We start from the raw sequence: 17,076 nt of genomic DNA, 5'->3' as shown, positions 1-17,076 counted from the left end.
ACGCAAACGTCTGTAAAGTCGCTTTAAAGTTCCTAAACTGACAACTCGGGGTGAGTATTGGCAAGGATGTTGCAATACGATACCTATTGCGATATTTGTGTCACGATATGATATTATCGGGATATATCACGATATTCTACCCAGTTAATATCAAAATGAAATGTAGAGATGAAAAATCAAGTTGCTGTATATGTTCATCAGAAGATATTGATCATTCAGAGGACAAATTGAGTCAAAACATCCTATTTATTATGAGTGTTTTTGCACATTTTCACTGAAAAAAAGAAAATGCAGCGTTACACACTGCCATCATTGAATAAAGTGCAACAAGTTTCTTTTCACTGAAACTAATGTGTAGAAGTACATAATGACGGCATTGTAACAACTGTAAGTGAGAACATTAAGAATAAATCACCGTGAGTTACTGACAATGCACAAAAATAAGAAATATTTATAATTTATCCTATTGTGTGAACAGATTATATGAAAATAAAATGCCTGTGCATATATACATATTGCAGGCATTTAACACTGCCATCATAAAATCAAGTGCATTGAATAACCATTGCGACGCATTGGAAGCATTATAACCACTGAAATGTTGCACAAAAACACAAAAATATTGATTAAAATAATAATAATGATTAATTAAAAAAAATATACATTTTTTAAATTTAAAAAAATCGGCACCCAAAAAATTGCAATATATCGTGAAATTGCTTTCTTTTTTTCACACCCCTACTGACAACAATGTGGTGTTGATGGGTCAGAAGGTTCAGTGTTTCAACACGTGTGAAACTTAAAGAGAAGTATAATCTCAATAAATGCAGACAAGATCCTGTTTGTAATTCAATTTTATTCTAATATAATTCCACTTTATTCTTGAAATTTTATGACTTTTATCTCATAAAATTACAATGTTGTTGAGATACGACTTTACTTACTCTTTTAAAATTACAATTTTATTCTTAAAATATTACGACTTTAATCTCATAGTGTCCAGGTTTTTTAAAATTTGAATATGGCCCCAATACGCAGTTGTATCAAACGCATGCATTTTTGAGATTTTACATTTTCCGAAAGGTGGGTGAGCCCTATCACTATTGTAAGGTGTTGTATATTATTTTGATTTTCTTTGTGTGTTTAGTAAAAAAAAAAAATGCATATTTATGCATCAGATGTCAGTGAGTGACTGAAGTCTTAATGTTTTAATCAAATGCTAGATGTTATTGAAATGTTTAACATCTGAATCAGTACCTTGAACACACACTCACACTCTCTGTCTCTAAACATCGAAAATATTCTTCTTCTTATCAACAGAAACCAATTTGTGGCTATATATTTAAAACAAGTAAACTTCAATGAAAAGCCACTTCCTGTTGTTTTTGTCTAAAACGAGCTTTGTTTCTTCCCCTGTGCTTATTCTGGGATGACTGTGGCTCGACTCTTGTTTTGCACGGTACAGTGTTTTGTAGATATCCAGCACATGCAAACCTGCTTTGTTGGTTCACAAATATCCAGTATATTAATTTATTTTAGACTGTTGGTAGAAAAGCTTGGAGAACATGCAAACTTCAGATAAATACTAAAACCCTTAGTCTTCTTTCTTTGAAGCAGCAACGCTAATCTCCAGGTTGATGAATATCAACACATAGTGCACATTTGTACCTTCATATTTCATCATGCATGTGTACTGTGCCAACAACCTTTGTGTACTCTGCATTACGATGAGAAAATGTGTGCCCAACAATAAACAGATCAAGAAGAGATTGATAAAAAATCTATTTATAAACCCATCTAATCTCATGTACTCATGTTTTTCATTGAGTGAAGTGTTTTTGTTTTTCTATCTGCATGGGCAGGCTATGCAACCCTCCCTCGTCCAGTGTCAAACGGGCCCACACCAGAAGAACTCGAACAGCAGCGAAGGTATCTTTGCAATGCAACTGCTGCATTCCTTATGTTTGTGTCTCGCTCTGGCTGCATAAAGCAGCCATTATTATTTAAATGTTTGATTTACAGGAAGTTAACCTTTCATCATTTGATGTTTGTGGTCACTCTCTCAGCTTGGCTATCCCATCTGTTGTCCAAGTGTTCACACTGATTCAATGCAGGATCCCTATGTTAAGTGTATTGCAGTGATTGTTCTTGTCATGTCTTTAGTTTGGGGTGTGCTGGACTATGAAGTGCAACTAAGTTTGTGATCCTAACAGAAGCTGGCCATCATTGCATAACAATCGATAGAGTCAAGCTGTCTTGGCTTTGCCGTCACCCAGTTGGCACAGTTTTTGCACACGCATATGTGGAGGATTTGGTGGTTTAAGCTTGATGCTGCTAAACCCTGCAGTCAGCCCTGGAGGTCAAAGGTCACAAAGTCAATGTAGGCGCACCAAGATCAACTCCAGCTTCCCTCCTAGCTAAATTCAGCCAGACCTGCTGCACTGACTCTCTGCATCCGTGCAGAGACGAGGCATTAACCTTTTAATCCCATTTAGACTAAAAGGTGACGTACTGCACAGTTGGAGGTGCTTTATGATTGGCTGATAGGATTGTCTGTCAAAACACAGGCTTTCCCATTTTCTGCTGGTGTGCTGTGGGTTTTTTAGCAAGCTTTTTAAAAACCTTTTACAATCAGTGCAGGTGTTTGTACATCACTGCTTCTGAATTTTCTATTTTATCAAGTAGGCTGATGTGAATGTATGGCGGAAGGTCTTTACTTATTTATTAAGTTGTAAGGGACTGTGTTTTATTTTGTGCTGACCTTACTACTTACACATGGTTGGTGGTGAGAGGCAGATGTTTAGTGAAGAAGGGGTGGTAACACAAACTCTGGCAGCTGGAATTAGGCCGCATTATCCAGCTGTGGACTTATCAGCTGGCTAATCATAAGTGAATACATCTGCCTCCTAATTTTTATGAAACACAGTAAATTCACTCTAATACTCTGTTTAGTTTCATAGTTTTGTAGACTTTTCCTCCTCCAGGGAGAGCTGAAAACACCTTACTTTTTATGTTTTGTGTTTATCTGAAGGTTTTTAACCTTTTTCTTTTTTTCTTCAAATGTTCTTAATGTTTGGATATTGTTGTAGCAGACGTGTTTGTTTGCACACAGGTTGGAGCAGCAGAGGCTGGAACAGCAGGAACGACAGGAGAGAGAACGACAGGAGCAGGAGCGTCTGGAACGAGAGAGACAGGAAAGAGAGAGACAAGCTGCTGCAGGTCAGGACAAAAAATTAAGCGCTAAACAATAAAAGTCCAAGTGTTGTTGGTTTTTTTTTTTTTGTTAATTGGTTTCCTTTTGTTTTATTTTAAAGCACAGGTTCTCCCTAAAAGCAAACGTAAATGTTTATTTGCTAGTTCGCTGATTTCTGTTTTTTTTTTTTTTTTCATTACCTAAAAATAATGTATTTTTTAAAAATCTGTTTAAAAAAAAAAGACACTTTTTTAATTCAGGCTGATTTGCTTGGGTTACTCGTGGTTGTACAAAATATTTCCCAAAAGGTTGAGTTGCGAGGATTTGCTTGATTGCTGTTTTACTTTCTCCATTTCAGTTTCTCCTCATAAATGCCTACTTTTAAAATTCCCATACCTTCCTCAAGACAAACTGCTACTAATTAAGTGCCAATTCCAAAATCACTAAATAACCAAAATAATATGTTCTCATGTAAAAATTAGATGTATAATTCTGTTGTCTAATACTGCTGTGTTAGTTTATATAAGTATAGTTTATATTAACGCTTTGAGACCTCCGGCTGTGCATGTGATATAATTTGCATATCTATTTTTAAATTCCTGCAGAATAACAAACATAAGATGGAGCAGGATTTATTTGTGCTTTTAAAAAAACACAAATAAAAAACTGAGGGCGTTACTCTTGGGAATCACACATGCATACAATACATCATATCCCACTGTGCTGTTTTCTTTTAATCATTGTTTTGGAGGCATTTTCTCTACCAAAAACATAGTATTCCAGATTTTTTTTATTTAAAAATATAGGCTACATCATTCCATCTCTTTCTTCTTGGGCTTCTCACTCGATTTTTCTTTTTTCTGCACTCAAATGTGGGTAAAATCACTCATAACATTGAATGCTAAAGAATACACCCTGCAAAAAACTTAAAGGACTTTTTGCAAAAACAAAGTTTAGAGTAATTACAATGATATCACTGTTGTGTTTTTAAAATTATTTTGATAATTGGAAACATGAGCTCAGCTTGATTTGCTTTGAAACAATCTGAATCTTAAGTCTGTGATCTACCATAGAACCACCATATATGTCAGACTATAAGTCGCATATTGAATGTGGCTAGGTTTTCACAATTTTTTTAGTATTAACGGAAAAATCCTCAGTTAAGTTGATGTAGGCTTTGACTTGCATGTTTGAATGTTGTGCTTATTGGGCTTGGTTTGCATTGAGTGCCTTTAAAACTTCAAAGTGACAGAAAAAGCCCTGTCAGTACAAGCCCTGCTGGTTTTTGATGTGCTGTAACTCAAATTAAGTGATTTTCCACCAGTGCAATCAATAGGCTAAACAGAACTGTATCCTTGGCTTCGCCTCAGCAACTCCCCTACCTTTAAGTACTGATGTCACAGAACCTAAAGATATGTTTTTGTGCAGTTCAGCTTCTCCAAGCTACTGAATTTACTGCGGCCTTCGGCTCGTTACACATTAGTCTTTTTAGTTCCTGTGAATTTCTACAAGCATCTATAAACGCCTACTCCTTCTCACTGAAAGCAGTCATGACTTATAGTCCGGAAATTGTGGTTGTTTGTTTATAAAAAGTCAAATCTCATTACATTGTTGCATATTAAAGAGCTTATGGGTGGAGTAAATGTACATTGGTTTAGGAAGCAATATATCAAGTCAGAAAATACAGTTCAAATTAGTCGGTTTCCTTTTATAGCATGTTTAAGAAGTCATAACCTCATACTTGCAGCCTATTGGTCAGATACTTTATTTTACACACTTTAGGCTGGAGTTGTCTCCTAATCTACAATAATTGAGCATCATTGTGTTGATTGTGTTTCTTGTCTTGCAGCCCATGTCCCTCCAGCTCCACCTATGGCTCAGGGAGGCCCCGTTCCTCCACCAGCTCCTCCTCCTCCCCCAGGCCCTCCTCCAGCTGCTGGCATCCCTCCTCCTCCGGGACCTCCTCCTGCAGGCCCTCCGCCGGCCCCTCCTCTGCCCTCTGGAGGAGATGGTTTAGGTGGAGGAGGAGGAGGAGGAGGCATTGGAGGCAGTGGCTTGGCAGCCGCTCTGGCAGGGGCCAAACTCCGCAAAACATCCAAGGTGCATATTTAGAGTTGATGCTTTATGTCACGACTGTAACCGCTGATCAAATCAATGATGTGCTTCTTTAAATATGCAAACCACCTTTTTAATGCCTGATCAGTCCAGTATTAAAAGCAAAGCATTTGGGTGTGTATTTGCTGCCCCCAGCAGGAGGATGGAGGCTCTACAAATTCCATTGGTAAAGGTGACTCAAGCCGCAGCAGCAACTCCTCCATTGGAGGCGGAGGAGGAGGAGGCGGTGGAGGTGGCTTGATGGGAGAGATGAGTGCTATTTTGGCACGCAGGTGGGTGACACTGTGAATTTGCTATCAGAGAGTAAAAAGCTGTATTTTCAGCTGTCTTAATTTAAGCTTTCAGTCATTTTTTTGGAGAGATCAGGCAAACCTGGTTTACTCTGTTCGTTCTTGATCTGTCCATTATTTCGACTGGTTGGCCTGTGTGTGTGGAGCATATTTTTTTTTCAGATTATATCGTAATAATTTTTTCTCAATTTATCTTTAGATAAGCGCACTTAAAAAATATCTAACAATCAACTTTTATAAAAACACCTTTTTTCTAAAATAAGTGGTGTGATTTATTAGTTCCTTCGACTCTATAGACCCTTTGATTGTTTGTACACATTGTGACGTATTTTGTTGGGTGGGGCTTAGCCTGGAGGCAAAACCACAATTGTCTTAATTTTTTCTGAGCACAAGTGTCCGCTGGAAATTTATAAATGTTTAATTTACGTCCACTAACATTATTCCTCCTATTCTGGCACCCAAACACACAACGAGACGACATTCTAAAGCTGTAACATGACTAGCCTCCACAGTCTTTAGCCAGTGCCGTTTACTGTTTTGCCTCCAGCCACGTCACTTGTGATGTGGGCCATTAAGGGGTCTATACATTATTTTAAAAAGCACCTAAAACTAACTTTTTTTAAGAAAGAGTTCTAGCTTTACCGACTTAGTCTGAGCTGCCGATATATCTTTGTGAAGAACTTTGTAACTATATGTTTGTGAAAAGCGCTATATAAATCAAATTTACATTTACCTATTCAAATTGTCATTCAAAGGATTGGAAACCTCTATATGCTTTAAGAATGTGTGTGGGTGTCTTAAATTTATTTTACTACTTTTTCATTACTCCTAATTAGAAAGTTAATGGACTAAACTAAAGCCTGAGGTTTATAGTGACAATGTTCTTGTTTTTGGCATATGTTTGATGTCATAAAATAGTTTGTTCACATTTCAGGAGAAAAGCAGCAGATACTGGAGAGAAGGTACCTACGAAGACTCAAGACAATGTAAGAGTTTTTTTTTTTTTTTTGAAATATAAACAAATTATACTGTTGTAGTTTGTTGTTTGAAGATGACTCCCTCTTTACTAAAGTCCTTTTTTTTCTTTTTTCTTTTATCTAGGAGGATTCTGAGCCACAAGGTCAAAGTGGTGAGAACCAAACATGTTAATCAGTGGCATGATAGCAGCAGTAGCTAATACTCTGTATTCTTGATTTTGTTTTTCTTCTCCACCCTCTCAGACACCCTGAGACGACCATGGGAGAAAGTACCACGGTAAAGATCTGTTTCTGCTGCCTCGTGTTTAGCTCTCTCTTCATTTTTCATCCATCCCTGTGCATCCACATCTTTGTCACCATAATCAAATCAATGTGTACCTGCTGCAAGCTCTGCTTTTATCTTTTATGTGCATCCATATTCATGCTATAAGGCGAGCGTGTGTGTCTCACTAACAGGAATAACTCCATCCCCAAGAGCATGGACTCCACCCCCTCATTGTCCCAAGCTTCCAGGTATACATGCGGTCCTATTCACTCTAGACCTCAGCCCACTTCCTCACCCTTCTTCTGCTTCACGGGCCTGAGCCACGTCATAGGAGTAGAATAACTGACAGATAAGGAATGCATTCAAAGAGCTGCCTGTGTAGCAGCTAAAGGATTATGTTGGAAGTCGGGGTTTATGATGATGTCTTTATTTTCAAGTAAATACTTTTTCATGCAGTACATATCATATCAAACCATTGTAAAATTCAGATTAATCCACAGTTACCACAAAGTGTGTTCATCTGTAAAGTTATAAGGTTGGACTAGTTGATGTTTACATTTCCTCACTCATCATCATTGTGCCAAAGGAAGTTAGTTTAACATTATCTCGGCAGTGCAACAGTTTTGTTTCTACTTTCAGGGCCAAGAGCACAGCCAACAACAACGATGCCAGTGGAATCGATGACTCCGATTTAGAGAAAATGAAACAGGTAAATATGTCTTCAGGTTAGGGGTGTGCATACCCATGAATCTGACGATACAATTCAGAATTTGCATATCACGATACAGTACGATATTTCCCGATACTAAGCAGTATGATGTACATTGCGATATATTGCAATATCAGTCATTACAAATTTCACCTTTACTAAAGGGTATGAAATACAATTAATTAAAAAAAAATTTAAACTTGCGAGAACAATAAATGGTAACTAACTGTAATTCAAGTCAAATTACATTTTTCACAAAAGTTTAACTATTTGAAAGATTCTGATTGTAATTTTTTTTTTTTTTTTTTTTAAGTAACCACATACATCTATCAAAGTTCCCAGTATGTTTTATTAATATAAAGTGCAGTCAACTTCTAATCTTGAGCAGTGAGGTAGTTTAACGAGGTCTGATGTGGTTCACTCACACCCAGTGACTGGGCGTTTACGTGCTATGTTGGCGCAATTAAATGTGGTTTTTATTAAAATCCATGATTTTAGAAATCGATTTGGACATTTTTTTGGATCAATACAATAATTGCGCAGTGAAATATCATGATATATTGCCAAATTGATTTTTTCTTATACCCTTACGTACATCAGTCTGTGACATAAAATATTGTAGTGATCGAATTAAGTAATGTAGCTGCTTTAAAGCAAACAAATAGTCTCAACTATGTATATATACAGTATATATATATATACATATATCTCCTGTAAAAAAAAAAAAAAAAAAAAAAAAAACCTGTGTATGTTCTGTTAATTTATGGAAATGTGTAATGAGATGTAGATGTACAGTGTGCATGTGCACAATGTGTAGATTCTCATAGCTTCTCTATTGCAATTGCAAATATTAAAAGGAAATAATGGTTTTACAAGCAGCTCGAAACTCGATTTTGACAAGTGTTGTTTGACTATTCGAGTGCTCTGCCATACATTGGTAATAAAAAAAAAAATAATTCTAATTTTAAACAATGAGTCATCAATATTGTGACTACTGTTACTTGGATACTGTGTGCGGAGGTGTGTGTCTGTGTGTGTTGGCGTAATCTATTTCACATAACAGGTTTCACTTGAGTTCCAATTATCACTAACTGACTTCAACGTTTTCCCTGCAGGACATCTTGGAGGAAGTGCGGAAGGAGCTGCAAAAAGTCAAGGAAGAAATTATCGGAGGTGATTATCTAGAAATAACTAAGATCTGCCTATATATATATATATATATATATATATATATATATATATTAGGGATGTAACGATTCACTCAACTCCCGATACGATTCGATTCACGATACTGGGTTCACGATACGATTTTCTCACGATTTATTTTACAAAATAGGACTGTAGAAAAGTGATGACTGAAAAATATTCCTTTATGTTTTTTGGGGGAAAAAACTAGAAAATACTGTAATACTTTCCTTTTATTTTTCATTGTCAAAAGAATCCCTTGATAAACTATTCAAAACAATGCAATTTCACTAAAAATAAATCTTGAATGAAATAAATAAAGGACTAATACAAATGAAGAAGAAGCCTATTAATTTAAATTCTGGTTCTATAGTAAACAATGCAAAACTAAATAGTTATTTTTCTTTTTAAAAGTGCAACTGAAAATGTATTTTGTGCCTTAACAATTGGACTTAATAAAAAAACAAAAAAACGTCATTACACTGATTTACGTCACATATTTGTTAATAATTTATTAACATGTAAGAGTATAAGGCGGCCAGAAAGAAAGTAGTAGCAGATTCCACCCACCTTGTACACTGCTGGACAAGAGAAGGGATAAATATTTAGATATTTAAAAAAAAGTTCTGCGATTCAATTTTCAAATTATCAATGTCAATCGTGATACCTATGAATCAATTTTACTGCCTTACGATTAATCGTTACATCTCTAATATATATATATATATATATATATATATATATATATATATATATATATATATATATATATATATATAAATAAATATCACAGTGACTTGTTGGTTAATACTGTTTCCCCTCTCACAGCCTTTATTGAGGAGCTTCAGAAGAGAAACACATAGTTATGCTGAGCGTCCACTGTGATGGAGGGACGTGATAGACGGCGCCCTCTGCTGTAGCCCCAGGGAATTCACCCCCACCCACCCCCACCCCAAACACACACCTCTTCACTCTTATCACTCTCACATAAAACACATGTGAGCATACTTGCTTATCTGTACAACATGCATATTGACTTAATGTATATGCAATGCCAGGGAGTCTCCTCCTCACATCGCCATCCGTCACTTTTGACGATCACTTTGCTAACGATGTATTGATGGCGAGTCCATCTATGGCATCTCTCTCCCCTCCATTCATCCCGTCCCCCTTGTCTTTGTGTGCTCTCAGTGCACACATTCCAAACCATTTACTGACAGAGCAGTCTTCAGTATTCAGGGAAACTCAATCCGACAAAATTTTTTACTGTAAAAGCAAAAAAAAAAAAAGATGGCATGCTGGGAACCTCAATCTGTCTTACCCGTTAGGGGGAAATAATTCATGCATCTGCTGGTAGTAATGGTAGTTGGAGGTAAAGAAATACAATCAAAGATGGATTCGAGAAACCCAACTCCCTCACAACTCCAGGGTTTCTCCAACAAAATGGACTTTAAGCTCCTGGCATTGACTTAAGACCTACAACAACAGCACAGTACAAGCCTTCGCTGCAACACGGAGATGTTTGAGAGGAAGATGGAGACGAACAAAGGGAATGTGACGGACAACCTGAGTGCTGTGAAAGGGGCGTGTTGTAGATTTATCATGTGTGAGGAAGCGTATTCTCTTTGCATTGCACTTGTTCCAGAGGAAGTGTGTCTGTGTGCCACACTGCCTTGATAGACTATACCCTCTCACTCAAAAGGAGAAATGATTTGCTGGCCAGTGCAGTGGTCCTTCTGTACACTGTGCTTCTGCTGTTTTTTTTTTTGTTTTTTTTTTCTTCCATTCTAGCTATGTTTTCTAATTTTTGAAACATGAAAATGGCCATGATGAGGTCAATTAATTTGGCCATGACCAACTGCCTTGAGAATAAATATATGAATATCTATCTATATACATCTATTATATATATATATATATATAAAGAAAAAAATATATATATTTGTTTTGAGGGAAATATTAGCAAAAAATGGAAAGGTGTTTCTATTTTAATTGAATGACTGGTGAATGGGGATTTCAGTTTTCTTTTTTCAATGATTATTTTCCTATGAATTGTTATTTTGGGTTTACTGTTTCTTTTTTTCTAATAGAATTTAGGCTTTTTACACTGAAATATAAAGAAAACGGCTTAGAGACACTGGACTAGAGATGCCTTTATAGTGGAATACAGCTGCTTCTGGAAATGCATTGCTTTGTCTCGAGTCGTCTCTTGCAGTGTGGGGGAACATTGGGCCTCATGCAAGAATCATTTGATCCTTTCTTAAATCACTCAGAAGACATTTTGGTTTTTTTAAGTAAGAGTGTCATTTACAAATGTGATGCAGTTGGATTGCTGTTAATCTACATCAACGTTTTTTACCACACAATATTAAAATAAAAATCTTTAAAATTAACGGAGTATTATAAACAATGTCAACTTTATCGCAATGTAAATTCTTTACATCTAAATCCAATAGATGATAAAACTGTTAGTTACGTTCCGAGTTGATGCTTGTGGGTGACATTTCCACTTATGTGGAGCAAATATCCTCTTGGCATTTAACATTGGCATTTTGTTCACACATTTAAACTTATTTTTATTAGATCAAGACATTTTTATTTATTTTTTACTTGTGACGGTGTGATCAACACATTTTCCCACTTCTGGTCAGATTTGTTGGCCGTTTATGCTCATTTTGCTGTAATCTCCGTTTTAGTCTTCTATGCGCAGAACTATCTCTGGACTATAATGTTTCATTTTTGATGTTATTTTTGTTATTAGACACTTGAAATATCTTAATCTTGCCCAAACTCCCTTGTGCCTGAAACATGTAGGCTAATCATGTATGCATGTAGATGCCACATTGAGTATGCATTTTTATCCCCCGCCACAGTCCGTCAGAGTTAAAGGGGACAGCTTTTCTCAGAAATTGTTTAATATAGGATAACTAAATTTGGTGTGTGGCTTCAGGGTATCAATATCTTGATGAAGTTCGAAAATGAGAAGCGCACATTTATTTCTTCGGGAGTTATTGCCCTTGTGCCTTTTTTTTTTTTTTTACTCTGCGGTATCTTCAAAGGGGACAACTTTTCTTAGAAACTGTTAGATAGGATAACCAAATTCGGTATGTGGCTTCAGGGCATCAATACCTTGATGGAGTTCGAAAATGAGAAAATTATTTTTTTCTGGAGTTATTGCCCTTGTTCCGTTTGTCTTTACTCTGTTCAAGGTATCTTCAAAGGGGACAGCTTTTCTAAGAAAATGTTTAAGATGGTAATTTTATTTTCTAATGTTATATTTTCTTATGTATACATCTAAGTTATATATAGGACATTTAGGAAAAGGTTGTGAGTTATAATGAGAACCAATCTGGCGGGGGATGTTGATGATTTTGTTCTTGTTTGATCCGTTGTTTGTTTTTCGAGCTGCTGCTGTCACAAGGATGTAGCAGCTGTTTTTCTCTTTTCCATCATGTTTTTAGAATTACTTAACTTTAACAAGTAACTAATGTTAGCTACAACAACAAAAAGATTCATCTTTTAAAGCAGATGTGAGTTTTGAAGTGGATAAAACAAGAATTTTAAGTTGGTACAAGAAATTTTGTTATAAAGTAGGAGAAAGTCTTTATGTGTAGGAGAAAAAAAAAACATATTCCTGGTGTGGGTAGGTTTGTTTCAAGTAGCCCCAAAATGAGTGAAAGTGTTAGCAACTGAATGATTGGTGTAGGTGGGATACATTTGACTTTAAAGTGAATTTATGAGCCTAACTCAGTCAAATTACTAATGAGTTGTTCCATCATCCTCAAAATAAATACAATACGTACTTGTAATTGAGAAAAGTGCTGTGTTAAAAGAACTCTGTCTAAACTGTGACTAGACAGTGTTTAGTCATACTTAATGACTGCTTAATCATGTCAGTCTTCTCATTCAAAATTTAATATTGGCAGACTGACAACTGTTTATTGAGCACATGGGCCAACAATTTCTTATTCAGATACTTTTTACACGAGCAAACGGGTCGTAACATGTTAACCGAAGCAAGAGGTAAATGAAAAATACCTTCCTATGCTTAAATTCAATTGCTGTACTGTCAGTGGAACATGATAACTGAAAAGAAACTGGGACAAATATTCGAACAGGTTAGATCAGGAGTCCCAAACAGCCCCATTGGATATCTGGATGGTTGTCCAGAAAGAAAAAATAAATAATTTACAAGTCTGTATTTTCATTATTTATAATATTTCAAAATGAATTATTAGCACACCGTCAATTGAGTATGGTACTGATTTAGACCTTGCTTCCCCTGTGTTATTAACCCAACAAATTGAAGATTTTAAAAAGTGTGGATTTTATGACTGAAAGAAGAAAAAAAAAATCTCTAATGGTAATGTAAAAGGTTTAGTTTATGTGAGGCTCTAAAGTAGAAGTAAATAGTGTGCAAATGCAAATCAGTGTCCTATCTAGGTTAAATTGTGCTTTGTTCCTAATGTCAGAGCAATCAAGTTCTCTCAGAGTCCTGCCATGTACAGGACCGCTGGTACAGAATATAAATACATTCAGGATTCTTTCATTTTAGACATGATTATATTTACCAAGGATTACATTTGTCCTTTTGATTGGTGCCATGTTCATCATCTTTATACACTCGTACTGCACAAAGGTGATGGAGCCCATCTCAGCGTTGACTTTGTGTTTGTGTAATATGGAATAAACCAGAATGCATATGTTAAGGTCAGCATTCTTTTTAATCTGACATGTTTCGACTGTCAACTGCCATTTCCTTATGAGAGAACTCGTAGGGACACACCAAAGCAATCACCTCTGAGGAAGACTGGTAGTTGACAGTCAAAACAACATGTTGGGAGATAAAATGTCATGGGAAAAAGAAAATAAAACCAAACAAAACCTTAACATATAGGGATGTCCCGATACAACTTTTTCACTTCCGATACGACACCGATATTGCAGCCTTGGGTATTGGCCGATATCGATTCAATACGATAGCAGCACGAATCATACATACTTTATTTACTTATTTTGTAGTTTGGAATCTTAGAAAAAGCTTGATCAAGTGATGTTAAACAGTGAACAATAGTCAACAGTTCAAGTTCACTAAAGTTATTTTTGACTGTCAGTATGTGGTGGGAACAACTGAGGGCAGGGACAAAAACAACAAAAACTTATCAGCGCGCTTTTATCAGAGATTTTAGAAGCAGTCCGATAAAATCCGATATTCATTTTCTGGCTGATAACGGAACAATGTCAATATTGGATCAAGACAAAATGAACTTGCTGGGATTAATAAACCAGAATGTTAGCAGGAAATCCATGTTTGCTGAGGGAGAACATGCAAACTCAACACAATCTAAGTAATGACTGTCCAAATTGTGGATGTATTCTAAAGTCATAATGATGATACTCACTCCAGGGTCCATTCTCTTTAGTGTGTGTGTTTTATTAAACTACACAGCTTTTTAGTGTTGATTTCATGCATGGATAGATGTAATTTATGAAAGACAGGAGTTTTTTTTTTTTTTTTTAAATAAATGAATATTCTGCACATCATGTAGAATGGGTCAAATGTAAAAAAGTAACACTCATGGAGTGTGTGGTAAAGCTGGAGTCCTGTGGCTGCTCGTTGGAAGCTTCCGGATGGGGAAGGCACTGAGCCGTTTCCGCCGCCATTGCGGATTCTGGACAGAGGATCAACCACTGCTACCCATCGATGCAGTGCCGACACCGGTCACTGACGGGGCTACACGACCAACCCTTATCCTGATTCCACGCTGTGGAAACACCCATTTCTACACCAAGACAAGTGCTTTTCCCTGTTTTGTGCTTTGCTTCTAACTGCCTGGCTCCGACCTACACGTACAGTGAAGAGGTCGTTGCTAGCACGGTGCTACTAGTGCCGATCCAGCTAGCTAGCTGCACGGCTAAAGATTTCAGGACTCCGGAGAAGCTCCCCGAGGCCACCATGGCTCAGATACTACCCATCCGCTTCCAGGAGCACCTGCAGGTATGTGGGGAATGCGTTACGAGTTTGTTTTGAGTTTCAAAGCCCTACGCTGTTGTATAGTTACGGTTTTGTCATCGCCAGCAGTCGTTTGACAGCTTCTGAGCTAAGCTAGCGATGAACGTCAACACCCGCTGCAAATGAATGACCTCCCCCTCCCCGATTAGCCAGCAGCTAGCTCCACTCATTCATTACTGGATGCTGCTACCAGTGTTACGGATCTGCTGGTGACCCGGGTTACTTGTGGATGACAGATATTTCTGGAGGCATAAGAAAATTGCGTAAAACACACATTATGATAAAGTAGATTTATTCCAATTTTTTTTTCTCATTAATACGTTGTTTCTCATTACATTTACGAGAATTTTTAAAATCTTCATAATATTTAGTGACTGTCCAACGATGTTAACGTGAGGTACAAAATTTACGTTTTGTAATTTACAAATTTACATAAATCATACAAGACTGGGAAAGTTGATGCTGACACTCTAATATATAGTTAAACTATATATAATAAATATATATATAAAAATAATAAGCTAGTGTATAGTAGGATTTTTCAAAATACATTTTAGAGGAAAAAAGTACCCACAATATATTCTAGTGTAATTATGTGATTGGACTATAAAATGTACAACTTCCATTTGAAAATAAAAAAAATTATTTATTTTTATTTTTTTACTTTAATGTAATAATTCAAGAAAACACAAATAAATGCATACTTTGGACCAGTATCCCCTACTATGTAGCCTTCCTAGTTAGACAGAGGTGTCCAAACAACCTGAATAAATACAGTAAAAAGTCAATTTTATTCTGAACATATCTGGCTTGGTTTTTATGATGTTATGTTCAAGAATACGTTTGAAAGCATCCTAAATGTCATTAGTTTTTCTATGGAAGTCTATCACTAGCTGACAGGTGAACCAGTAAATCCCAAACACCAGTCGACTCAGCGTTAGCCGCCAGCGATGACGAGTAGAAGGAGAAGCGAATTAACATCAAACGTGACCTTCAGCGACTGTTAATGTTGTTTAAAACTATTACTTTAAAGCACACAGGGTTATATTCAGGTTCGCTGTCAGTGAATAAAGCGACATGTTTGGCGTGTGGAGGGATGCTGGTCACGTCATGTAATCGTAGCCGCCGCCATGCACGACATCCCAGCAGCTGACCTGGATCTCACCGCCACGGTTGTATGACTTAGTGAAGGCATTTGGAGCCATTGTTAATGATGCTGTCGTGGATCTGGGTTTGTAAAGTGTGACCGATCTTTATTCTGCGGTCGCTCTGTGGTTTTCATACAATATATACAACTGTGATGTCACGATACACCTCTACACACACAGCTGAGTGACGATGCGTGCTGCAGTAACCTCACCTCTATATGCATAGATCTATCATTACTAATCATACACAGTGTAGGATTTACCATCATCTAAAGGTAATACCCTAAAATCATTTAACTGCAAATCTCCATAAACAGTTGAATAAGCAAGATTAATGCAATGTAAAATCTCATACTGTGTTCTAAAGCTGAACGATTTTGGAAAATAATCTAATTGCGATTTTTTGTTTTTATTTTTGTTTTTCAATATTGCAATTGCGTTTTAATATGCAATTATTCATTTAAGGGCCTCTTGTCATGTATTTTTCAATGAACACAAGAAATAAATCAATCCTTTTCATAATAAACAATTTCAGATTTATTTAAACTCCATATAAATATAAAAATATAAATTTTAAAGCAGATTACAACAATAAAGCAAACAAATCTGTGGCTTGACTTCTTCAACATATCTAACGAACTTCATGTTCCATTAAGCATGTGGACTGCATTTCTTAAACACACTCTGAACTTAACAGGACAGTACAAAACACGACAAGAAAAAAAAATTGCTGACTTTGCGATTCGAAAATTGTGTTTTATATCGTGATAATATCGCAAATGCAATTAATCGTTCAGGCCTACTGTGTACTAGGGCTGGGCAATGTAGACCAAAACTCATATCGCTATATTTTTTCTGAAATTGCCGATATATTATATAAATTGTGATATTTTTAATTAAAAGTCTTACCAGAAAGACAATTCTGGGTTAAATATCTGTTGCAAAATCCCACACGGGCAAATTTATTAGAAAGTGTCTATACAGAAATGCCCAAAGTCCGGCCCGGGGGCCAATTGCGGTCCGTGTTCAAATTTCCACTGGCCCGCAGCCTCTGTCATGAAATCAATAATATGTGGCCGCCAGCACTATTGACCACAGTTTAAAAAATAAAAAACAATACAAAAAGAAATTTTATGTTTCACTGAAAACATTTGAATAAGATAATTGTTGGTGTTTACATG

The 17,076-nt window shown here is 36.4% G+C and overlaps 2 protein-coding genes across 7 annotated transcripts in view; both read left to right on the top strand.

Annotated features, from left to right (window-relative positions):
• Positions 1-11,127, top strand: part of vaspb (vasodilator stimulated phosphoprotein b) — a 36,221-nt gene extending 25,094 nt beyond the window's left edge. The window contains exons 4-14 of one of the 2 annotated variants that reach the window (XM_028465219.1): positions 1,863-1,929; positions 3,113-3,219; positions 5,043-5,293; positions 5,444-5,580; positions 6,533-6,584; positions 6,700-6,727; positions 6,819-6,852; positions 7,032-7,088; positions 7,480-7,549; positions 8,665-8,722; positions 9,563-11,127. In XM_028465219.1, the coding sequence (XP_028321020.1) occupies positions 1,863-1,929; positions 3,113-3,219; positions 5,043-5,293; positions 5,444-5,580; positions 6,533-6,584; positions 6,700-6,727; positions 6,819-6,852; positions 7,032-7,088; positions 7,480-7,549; positions 8,665-8,722; positions 9,563-9,597 (896 nt within the window). In that variant the 3' untranslated portion in view covers positions 9,598-11,127. The remainder of the gene's footprint in view (positions 1-1,862; positions 1,930-3,112; positions 3,220-5,042; positions 5,294-5,443; positions 5,581-6,532; positions 6,585-6,699; positions 6,728-6,818; positions 6,853-7,031; positions 7,089-7,479; positions 7,550-8,664; positions 8,723-9,562) is intronic. The other variant, XM_028465221.1, reaches the window with a different exon arrangement.
• Positions 11,128-14,348: 3,221 nt separating this feature from the next.
• Positions 14,349-17,076, top strand: part of LOC114474917 (clathrin heavy chain 1) — a 32,381-nt gene continuing 29,653 nt past the window's right edge. For all 5 annotated transcript variants that reach the window (XM_028465524.1, XM_028465522.1, XM_028465523.1 and 2 more), the window contains exon 1: positions 14,349-14,732. In XM_028465524.1, the coding sequence (XP_028321325.1) occupies positions 14,691-14,732 (42 nt within the window). In that variant the 5' untranslated portion in view covers positions 14,349-14,690. The remainder of the gene's footprint in view (positions 14,733-17,076) is intronic.

Source organism: Gouania willdenowi, chromosome 13 (assembly GCF_900634775.1).
Source record: "Gouania willdenowi chromosome 13, fGouWil2.1, whole genome shotgun sequence".
Taxonomy (NCBI): Eukaryota; Metazoa; Chordata; class Actinopteri; order Blenniiformes; family Gobiesocidae; genus Gouania; species Gouania willdenowi.
Note: the sequence above shows the minus strand (reverse complement) of the source record. Positions and strands in the feature narration are given on the sequence as shown.